Genomic DNA, 10,891 nt, shown 5'->3' on the forward strand with positions numbered 1-10,891 from the left:
TTTATTAGAGGAAGGACCCAGAATCAGGAATCCACTACAATGAATTTCTTCACGACAGCGTCCAAACCCGCACACCCTGAAGAGTAAACGTGTTTTCGGGATAAATAGAAAGTTAATGTTTTTCACATTAACAATATTTGCCAGATCTTTGACCTTTTGACTTGTTTCTATTTCCAAACTTGAAAAAAACACCTTTCAGAAGGAAAAAACAAGTCCAGGAAATCATTGGATCTGCCATTTTCCAGTATACTAAGGGTCATACCAAAAAATGAGTTCTAAAAACAATCAGAAATGGGATAAAAATGTTATGGACATGTGTTTGAATTAAAAGAGATAAATAAGTAAAATCATGAAGACTAAATCATTCAAAAGCATCGTTTGCTTCCTTCTGAGCACCGAGGACATTATTTATTGAACAGCCCTCGTATATATCTCAGTTGATTCGATACGCAATTGCATGCTCTGCGTATGAACAATTTCTAAAACGATGTAAATTGTTGACAATTTGATGAAACAAGAATATCAGCAGTCTCGTTTAAAGTCATCATTTCGTAAGTTCTATGGTCGATACAATGATCTTGTCAGCAAATACAATGTATCATTGAGTCAAATGCTGACTGACGTTTTTCATACCAACTGTAAGTTCATTATTTAAACAATGAATTGACGACGGATTTTTTCCGTTATTTCCTTATCATGACAAGGAGCACACGGCGGGTGTGAGCGGTCGCCAGTGGATGCTCACTCCTCCATGACACCTGATCCAACCTCTGATGTCTCGGGAGTCCGTGTTTGCTCTGCTCTTATTTTGTATTGTGTATTGTTTTATGGGCTTTGAGATTGAATACTGTTCGTTATCTCCATATCCTACTTTTTTTTTAGGAGTTTATCAGTAATGTGATTAATATGGCAAATTTAAAAGAACATATGCAAAACCAACTTGAACAAAGTTCAAGGGTAGGTTTGGTATTTATTCTTTAAAATATTCATGGTTTTAAATTTTTACTTCTATATCTGTCTGCTATAATGAAAATCTTTCTAATTTTTAATTTTTATAGAATACAAGCTCAGCAATGAAGTTACACCACGGCTAATTCCTGCAAAAAGAGGAAGAGAAATCAACAGTAAGTTGTATAAAAAGTTTCAAAATGACCTCTTGAATGAGCTTTAAAAATTTCATACATTGTTAGCCATTCTTCTAAAATTAACTTGAATTATTTTTTTTATTGAAGAGTTCCACCAAAGAGAGACAACTTCTAGCTATTGAGGAGAAAACATTGAGGAAACATATGTTCGCAGAAAACTCTTTCTTTTTGACATAAAATCTTTCAAGGAGAGCACAAAGGTAAACAACATTTCACGAAATTTTTGTCCCCCGCTTGAAAAGTAAGGGATATTAATTTGGGTCTGTCCTCCGTCCGTCCGTCTGTCTGTCTGTAACGCTTTCGTTTCCACACGATATCTCGAGAACCCTTTGAACTTCCGCAATGAAGTTTTGCAAAGCAACTCCCTAGCTATGGACTAAAGAAGAACCTTATTGATTTTGAGGTCAAACGGTCCAAGGTCAAGGCCATAAATTGGCAAATTCTGTCTGTCATAACACTTTCGTTTCCGCGCGATATCTCGAGAACTCTTTGAGCTTTTGCATAGAAATTTTACATAGCTACTTCCTGTGGCCTAAGGAAGACCCCTATTGATCTTGAGGTCAAAGTTCAAGGTCAAAAATTTATACATTCTGTCTGTGTGTAACAGTTTTCTTTCCGGGAGATATTTCAAGACGACTTTGAGCTTTTGCAATGTAATTTTATGCCAAAACTCTCTAGGACCTCTCTCACCCCTCTCAAAGTGTCCCGCCTCGTTTGTTTTATTAGTATTTATTGTATTACATGTCGCTATTTTTAGCACAGGGGCATGAGGAGAGTTATAACGTATAAAACAGGTTCTCGGCCGACTTTATATTTTTGTCCCCCGCTTTCGCGAAAGCGAGGGGACATTAAATCTCACTCTTCTGTCCGTCAGTCTGTCCGTCACAAAAACTTTAACCTTGCCCATAACTTTTGATTAAGTGGAGCTATATCTTTCATATTTCATATGTGTATTACTTGTGATAAGACCTTTCTTTGGGTACCACCAAATTTGACCTTTTGACCTTGACCTTGGAGTTTGACCCACTTTTACACATAAAATTCCATACTTTTACTTTGGCCATAACTTTTAATAGGTAGATACTAGGACTTTCATATTTCACATATATATTTTTTGTGACAAGACCTTTCATTGGATACCAACAATTTTGACATTTTGACCTTGACCTTGGAGATTTTCGTACTTTTGAAAAAAAACTTTAACCTTGAACATAACTTTTGAACGGTAAGGGCTTGGGCTTTCATACTTCATATATGTAATCCTTGTGATAAGGTATCAACAACCTTGACCTTTTGACTTTGAAGATTTTTCGTACTTATGAAAAAACTTATTACATCTATTAGAATTGTTTAATAAAGGTTTTTTGGACACCATTCATTGTGTAACAATATCGAACGTGAATATAAAAAGAATCTTCTATACACATAATAAAGAATAAGCAATCAAATCTTTATACCCAAATTCAGTCAGGGGGATCCGACCCCCCCCCCCCCCCCCCTCCCGTTGAATTGCGCATGGTTTACTTTTTCCATAAGCGGGGGGACACACATTCTCTGAATTTCTTTAGAATATGCATATGGCACTAAAATTAATTTTTCCCTCAGGATATAACCAATGATATTGCTAAATTCTAGTATTCTCTTTCTTTCAGTGTAATGGGCCAAATCTAGCTGAGTCTATACCTAACCCCTCTTCAAGCTTGCCAAATTCGTCGTCGTCGGATGACCATACTCATGGAACATGTTCAGAAAAGGTATCTTTTTGTTGACATCGATACAAATATGATACTCTGTTTAAAACATTTTTTCTAACTTTTCAGTTGACTGACTTTTTTTAAAAAAATTCAAATATTTTTCTTGCTTACACAGTTTGTTCTTTTTCTTCTTAAGAAGTCATCTCCAACCAAGACAAGAAAAAGCATCAGAACCCGTGTTTTAAAGTTTTTCGGACTAAGATAAATTCAGGTTTAGAAAAAGTGAATCTAAGAGACTGCTAATAATAGAAGATTGTGTTTCGAATCCGACCGTTGATTTTTTGTAAAATATATTGATATTTCTAATTGAAATACATGATCTCAAAAGTTTTCATGTGTGTTTTTTTTACCTTCAAGAAACCCAACATTATTGCTATCCAGTAATGAATGTGAGATTGGAGTGAGTGAGAGAGTAAGAGGAAAGTGTGAGATTGGAGTGATTGTGAGAGTGAGCGGGAAGAGAGTGTAAGATTGAAGTGAGTGAGAGTGGGTAATGAGTTTGAGACTTGGTAATGAGTTAGAGACTTGAGTGAGTGAGGGAGTAAAATTTGGACTGTAGTGAGTAATAGACTGAGTAGTGAGTGTGAAACTCGAATGAGTGAGAGAAGGGGTGGTAAGTGTGAGACAGAAGTGAGTGGGAGAGTGGGAAATGAATCTAAGCCTACAGTGAGTGAGACAATGGGTACTGAGTACGAAACTGGAGTTACTGAAAGAATTGGTAATAAGTATGATATCGGTGAGAGAGAGAGAGAGAGAGAGCGGGTAATTAATGTGAGACTGGAGTAAGTGAGACAGTGTATGACACTGGAGTTACTGAGAGAATGGGTAATGAGTGTGAGACTGGAGTATTTGAGTATATTGGTAGTGAATATGAGACGAATGAGTGAGATAATGGGTTGTGAGACTTGAGTGAGAGAGAGTGGACAAAAGTGTGAACCTGGAGTGAGTGAGAGAGTGGGTAATTTTCATGTGACTGATGTGAGTGAGAGACTGGGTATTTAGTTTGGAACTATAGTGAGAGACGGGGCAGTGAGTGTGAGAATGGTGAGAATAAGAGAGAGTGGGTATTGATTGTATGACGTAGTGAGACAAGGGGTAGTGAGTGTGAGACTGAAGTTAGTGGGAGAGTGGATAATTGGCGTGAGCCTTGAGTGAGTTAGAATGTGGGAGGATAGTGTGAAAATAGAGTGAGTTTTACGCTGTAGTAAGTGTGAGACGTGATTTAGTAAGAGAGTAAATGAGTGTGACACTTGACCTAGTGGAAGAATTTGTAGAGAATGTGACTAATATGAGTGAGAATTTGAGAAGAGAGTGTGACAAGGGTGTGAGTGAGTGTGAGTGAGTGAGAGAGTGAGTCTGAGAGTGAAGTGAGTGAAAAAGTGGATAGTGTCTGTTAACTGAAGTTAGCAATAGAATTAACAGAGTGGGCGAGATTGGATTGAGCGAGATGATGGGTAGTAAGCGTTAGATTTGAGTAAATGAGAAAGTTTGTAGTGAGTGTGAAACTGCAGTGAGTGAGTTAGTATGACACTTTAATAAACCAGAGCGTTGGCAGTGAGTGTGACACTGGATTGAGCGAAAGGGTGGGTAATGATTCTGTAACTAAAGTGAGAGAGAGAGTAGTAAATGAGTGTGAAATTGGAGTGGATAATGAGTGTGAGACTACAGTGACTGAGAGAGTGGGTAAAGAGTATGGAGACTGGGTAATGAGTGAGAACCTGCAGTGAGTGAGACAGTGGGCACTGAGTACGACACTGGAGTGAGTGAGAGTGGGTTATGAGTGTGAGACTGGAGTGAGTGAGAGAATGAGTGTGACACTGGGGTGATTGAGTGAGAGAAAAGTTAAAGTGAGACTGGAGTGATCTGAATAGTGAGTAATGAATGTGAAACTCGATTGTTCAAGTGAGTGGGTAATGAGTGTGAGTCTAGAATAAGTGAGATCATGGGTGATGAGTGTGCGATTGGTGTTATACAGAGAGAGTGGTGAATGAATGAATGAGACTGGAGTGAGTGAGAGAGTGGGTAATAAGTTTGACGTTGGATTGGATTGAAAGTTTGTAATGAATGGGAGACTGTATTTAATGAGAGTGTGTAATAAGTGTCAGACTAAAGTGATTAAGAGAGTTGGTTATGACTAGGTGAATGAGAGAGTGAGTAATGAGATTGAGATTGGAGTGAGTGAGAGAGTGGGTAATGAGTTTGATATTGGAGTGAGTGAGAGAGTGGGTAATGAGTTTGAGATTGGAGTGAGTGAGAGTGGATAATGAGTTTGATATTGGAGTGAGTGAGAGAGTGGGTAATGTGTTTGAGATTGGAGTGAGTGAGAGTGGATAATGAGTTTGATATTGGAGTGAGAGTGGGTAATGAGATTGGAGGAAGTGAGAGAGTGGGTAATGAGTTTGAGATTGGAATGATTGTACAAATTGGTAATGAGTGTGAGACTAGAGAGATCGAGAACGAAACAATAATATTTTTAAAGATTTGATTTTATTAGAAATATAAAAAATATGAACTGTACAAAGCAATAATTTTGTATATATTATAGCGCACAACATGAAGAGTTTAATATAAAACAATATGGAAAATAATTTATAAAGTACAACATTTAAAGTATAAATATAAAACAACATAGAGGACTATAATATAATACTCCAAAGGCAAAATATACAGCTGCTTTTTACATTGACTAGAGTTTTAAGTACTTAGCTTCCCCAAATGTCAATTGCAAGTATAACGGCGAAGTCTTTTTTTTTAAACAAAGGGATACCCAAAAATACCTATTCAATCAAAACATAAAATAGGAAGTGCAAAACGACACTGCGTAAATTTGATTTTGTGAAAGTCAGGTGCGGATTCAGTGAAAGATTATGGGTACGGATGTACGGAAGAACGGACTCCTAATCACTATAATCACTATAATAATCCCCTTTTCAAGACGGGGATTTTTTTTTTCAAATAAAAAATTGATATCTGTTTGTTGACAACAACAAAAAATTAATTAAAGTGACAATCTATGATCAATTATAGATGTTTCAGTAGATGTTTCATTATAAAGAACATAAACTTATTTTAAGATATTCAAATAAGTAGGAAACAAACACAGAGAACGAGTTAACAGATTGTGATACGCTGAAACTCCATAAAATCGTGTTTTCTATCAAAAATGATAATTTAAATCAACACATTCCATAGTTTGCATGTACATAAAAAAATATGAACAGCCCGATGTAAAAGAACATTTCTAAAAGGTAATGAAACAATGTAAACCTATGCATACTTAAAAAGAATATCCAAGCACTCGAGGCTACGGAGAACGGGGTCGTACAATAATTATATTCTGTTGACTAAACGTGATTGAAAATTTCCTGGAATTCGATCACCCCCCCCCCCCCCCCCCCCAAACAACATTTTTTTTTCAAACCCTGTCCATTTCGTTCGTGTGAAGAATCTTGAGCCAAATGTATCCCGCTTTTTTCTCGGTTCCATTACCATTCTGTCGGGAATTCAGGTCATACCGCCTAATGGTGTTTCCTCCTCGATACGTGGCGCTCTCTGACATAGGAATCACACACTCGCCCAGAAACTCGTCTTTTATAATGCTGTTGTCCCATACCTTACAATTATATCTCAGAATGTTTGGAAATATTATCAAAATGCAGAATAAACTTAATGACCTAATAAATTAGAAAGAATCTATATGACTTTTTTAAAAAAAAAAAATAACACTTGACTTTAATTTTCTCTTTAAATACTGTATACAGGGTTATTTTCGCCCCGTTTAATTTTCGCCCTTTCACACTTGCAAACAATTTAGCCCCGTCTTAAATTCGCCCAGTCATAGTTTTATTAAAGAAGTTATACTGTATTAATTCGTTTTGCCCCGTTTTAAATTCGCCCAAATGAGGGTAGGGCGAAAGGGGCGAAAATAAAACGGGGGCGAAAATTTCCCTGTATACAGTACATGTAAGTTACCTCTATAGAAATGTCCTCCTCTGGCTTTTTCCTATAAAATGTTACCCTGTCATTCCATTCTGGTTTTGAGGAGCTCTTGCATACTCTTGTCCTGAATACTTTACCCTCACACATGATTTTACAATAAATGTTACCTGCAAAGGAACAAAGAGGGGGAAATTGTAAACGAAACTGTTGCTAAGACTAAATAAATCGTTCCTGTTAAGAGGGCTGGGGGCGCGGCCATTTTTAGACTATATTGATCTCCTTTTGGAGAAGAGCTCCATATGAAGATATACAAAAATGGTCAAATTTTAAAACTAAAATGTTTGAAATTTTTCTTCGTCAAATGATAATAACAGCTTAAGATATCATATATAAAAAATTAAGTTAAATTTGATGATACCCAGCCTCCCTAGAGCATTAATATTGTATTTAAAGACAAAATGATAGCCTACAACCTTTGTTATCGTTTCCCGGAAACCCCTCCCCCTTCACCATGGTAACCTGCGTTGCGCATGTTTTTCTCTTCTTTAGGTTGGTTTGAATTCCGCACAGAGTGGGAGGGGGTGGTTCATCTAGCCACAACTCTCTGGTTTACAAAAAACAGGATCAAAATTGAGATTTAATTTTTTTCACTAATAATGTAATAAATAACGTGACCGACCATTTTTTTTTTAAATTTTCTCTGCAAAATTTTTCTATATATGTACTTAATGATGAAAAAATCTGACATAATACCTGAGGTTGATATTACAATTGCAATACATCCTTAAAACGTATTTGCCAAGACAACCCGGATCAAAGGTGGACGGAATGATGATGTAACGTCCGGGGTGCAGAGTAACACGAGCGAACACGTTTCTGGCGTTAGAGAACGGTCCGGAATGTACCCTTTCTAATCTGTCGTGCATTCTGTACTTCCGGTTTAGATCTGCCTTTTGAAAAAACGATTACAAAATTAATGTTAGTGTTTTCTTTATACATGTATTATATCATAATTATGTAGCATAATTGTATAATATGAAGGCGAAAACATCTGTGTCCTATAAGATAAACATAACCTTACTTTCATTATAGTAATGCCAATTGTGTAGTTTGATTTTCCCTGGTCTTTCTCTCTTCGTCTGTCGTATTGTTCCAGCGATACCAAGAGTTCTTCGTCTGCATCATTTATCTCAAACATGTACTAAAACAAAGGAAGAACGTCAACATGAAAATGTATTGTACATGTATTTGGATATTTGTTAATTTTACGGGTATATTAAGTAGTTTTGAATTCAAAAATCTCTATATTATAGTTAGCGCGGCGAACTCAATATACTAACATATAAGAAAAAATTCGGAAAGGAATGTGAAACATTCCCAAAATTCCTTTGCTAAGTTCCATGCAAAATTTTTACAAATCATACAAAAGACCAGGGATAATAATTTTATTTTTCTTTACGAAGGGATACGTTATTTTCTTTCTTTGTAGATAGCTTAGAAGAAAAGAAATGCATCTACTCTACAACGTATTTCAACAGTGCACAAGTAGTCTTGTTCAACCAGACGCTCGGCTGTCTCCGTAAATTCCGACGTCATGTGACGGCACAGAAAGAAGTTAAGAAAGTTAAGAAAATCACTAAAAAGATTCTTTATATTTCTTCTCAAATTTCATGATCAAAACATCACAATTGTTGTTATAATGCAAACACAAGAAACTACTCACTTGTGGATTTTCTAGAAACGTCCCGTTGTTTCCACAGCCTCCACATCGGTTCCTCTTCCACTCCCCCTCCGCTTTACCCTCCTTCCACGTCTTGGAGAGAGAAAATAGGGAGGTATTGATAATGTGGCATATATCAATACTGGTGAAATACTGGCAGAAATCCTCAAATGACATCCTGCAAGATAGATACAATTCCGTTATTTTCTTCACTTGTTCAATATACGCTTAACGTTCTTTTACAGATGTAATTTGGAAATGCTCTGAAATGTCTTTCTTACCAAAATTCGCCATTTTCGTCAAATGTTAACCCAAGTTCTTTTTTCTCACTTTCACTCACTTTCTTCCATTCCGGGGACCTAGAAATAAAATTCTCTACAATATTACAAGATATCGCTTTACTCCAGTTTTCAAGTGCAATAAATTTTCGGATCACTTTTATCTAAATTGCTACCAGATTATTATTAAAAGAACATTTGTCATTCTGAGGCTCAACTTCTTTTTGCGTAGTTTTCCTTTAAAGTACCAACCCATCGCTCCACGCCCCTTTCCATTCGGTACCGCCCCATGGGTTGCGGCATCGAATCATATGGATTTTTTCTCTGCTAAATATGGACTTCAGTCCCGTTCCCAGCTTTATTTTTCTGACGTCAGTTATGCTGTAGGCGTGGCCCTTTACCAGACCACAAGCAAGCGTTTCCTCCATCTCTGCCCTGGTCGCCTAAAGCAATAAGTTCATGCTGTCTATTTCAGAGAGCAACTCAATATATCACAATATAGAGATCAATTGTTAGAGACAAAAATAATTTGAAATGAAATTCTAGTATTAAAATTGCATTATAAGTTACGGATCTCTCGAGATTTGAAATTTTATTAGTGAAATGTTTCAGATGCATACGGCAATGGATGTGCTCATCAAAGACTTGTCTTCTTTGGATTTTCGCAGAATCTTAAAGAGCCTTTTCCTCTCCTCTGTAGAATTATAGTCGTTGATTTCTATTCCCTCAGCCACGCCCCCTGTCATATCAACCATTGCGTCCTTAGCTTTCCCAGCAACCAGCGACTCGTAATCCCCGAATAATCTAAAAATAACGTCTGGAAAAATTAGAATCTATTTTTATCACAGTCAAATAATGCTCACCTGCAACTGCAGTCGGCGGCTAATGTGTTGCATAAATGTTATAAAGATTCTTATCAAGTATTGTTTTTGTCACTCACTTGGCGTAGGCTTTCTCTAGTAGGGCTGACCAGAACTCGTTTCTTGATTTAGAGTGCATGTAGATTAATCTCCCCTGACGTGTGGGGAGATAATCGTCTATGACGACATCCACCCATTCCCCACACTGCCAGAACTTAAAATGGAATATTCCAGCATACTTTCGGCCTTTACCCCAATCCTGCTGCTCAATATCGGGAACTATCTGTAATAAGTCAAAAAGATAATTATGAATGTATGTCATTGAAGTGTCCAGTTCGAGAGATTTTATCTTTGCTAGCCAAGGGTTTTCTGCTCCCCATAAACGGACCAAAAACCCTGGACTAGCGAAGATGATGGATTTTTATTACAATTCTCAGTTAACCTTGAACTTTCAGTAAGGCGTGGTATTTTCGACGTTACATGATTAGCGTCTGAAATTTACACAGCCTTTCATTCACTGTTGAAATAGACATTCGTCAGCAAATGTCAACGAGTGTATAAATGATCCAATGATAACGTTCCGTACGACAGAGAGGTGGGGCTTAAGTTGTCTCATCGTTGTCAGGAAAAATTTAAGGTTCCTGGTGTTATTAATTTCTTAACCAATGAGAATCTATTCGCCATTTGAGAGACGTTAATTACGTAGTGTCGAGAAAGTCATACCCTATTTAAAGTCCAAGGTTAACTGAGAATCGCATTATTTCCATTCACGCATGTATGGCAATATCTTAGAAATTTACAGCCTTTAATTTCCCTTGTCGTTCGTTTTTCTCTCACACAACTCACGTACAGTAAAACTTTGCGACATTACAGTGTAGTAAACTGATTACAAAATGTTTTAATTAAATCACTATTTCATGTAATTATTCCAGATTAACGTATTAAATATCTAACAAAAGGATGGTTTTAAAATTATTAACTTAAATTAACAAACGTCCCTGTTTGTGACATATGCGAGCCACAAAACAAGCGAGTGATTGAGCCATTGATTATTTAGTTCAGTAAGAATTTTCAACGTTTACCAAATCTGATCGTTAAGGTTATAATGTATATAGAGAAAAATACATGGACATGTACCTTTCTCAGAAGATTTTTCCGTTCTGCAATACAGGCACAGGCTGCCACAAACCAGCAG

General features: G+C 36.7%; 1 protein-coding gene and 1 long non-coding RNA gene across 2 annotated transcripts; one reads left to right on the forward strand and one right to left on the reverse strand.

Moving 5' to 3' along the window:
• The first annotated feature begins 1,279 nt into the window (after positions 1–1,279).
• Positions 1,280–3,219, forward strand: LOC134268213 (uncharacterized). Its single transcript, XR_009992318.1, has 3 exons — positions 1,280–1,345; positions 2,798–2,899; positions 3,036–3,219. It is a non-coding gene; the product is annotated as an uncharacterized LOC134268213 (long non-coding RNA).
• A 3,069-nt stretch (positions 3,220–6,288) lies between these two features.
• LOC134268214 (calpain-5-like) lies at positions 6,289–10,887 on the reverse strand (the record flags this gene model as incomplete). Its single annotated transcript, XM_062750401.1, has 11 exons — positions 6,289–6,512; positions 6,872–7,005; positions 7,312–7,442; positions 7,592–7,788; positions 7,920–8,039; positions 8,562–8,736; positions 8,840–8,917; positions 9,089–9,279; positions 9,457–9,640; positions 9,777–9,979; positions 10,834–10,887. Coding segments are annotated over 11 exons (1,665 nt in total), but the record flags the coding sequence as incomplete, so codon positions are not given.
• Positions 10,888–10,891: the final 4 nt, after the last annotated feature.

The sequence above is a fragment of the Saccostrea cucullata genome, unplaced genomic scaffold (genome assembly GCF_032062105.1).
Source record: "Saccostrea cucullata isolate Sc308-1 unplaced genomic scaffold, CSIRO_AGI_Scuc_v1 ctg8593, whole genome shotgun sequence".
NCBI classification, from domain to species: domain Eukaryota; kingdom Metazoa; phylum Mollusca; class Bivalvia; order Ostreida; family Ostreidae; genus Saccostrea; species Saccostrea cuccullata.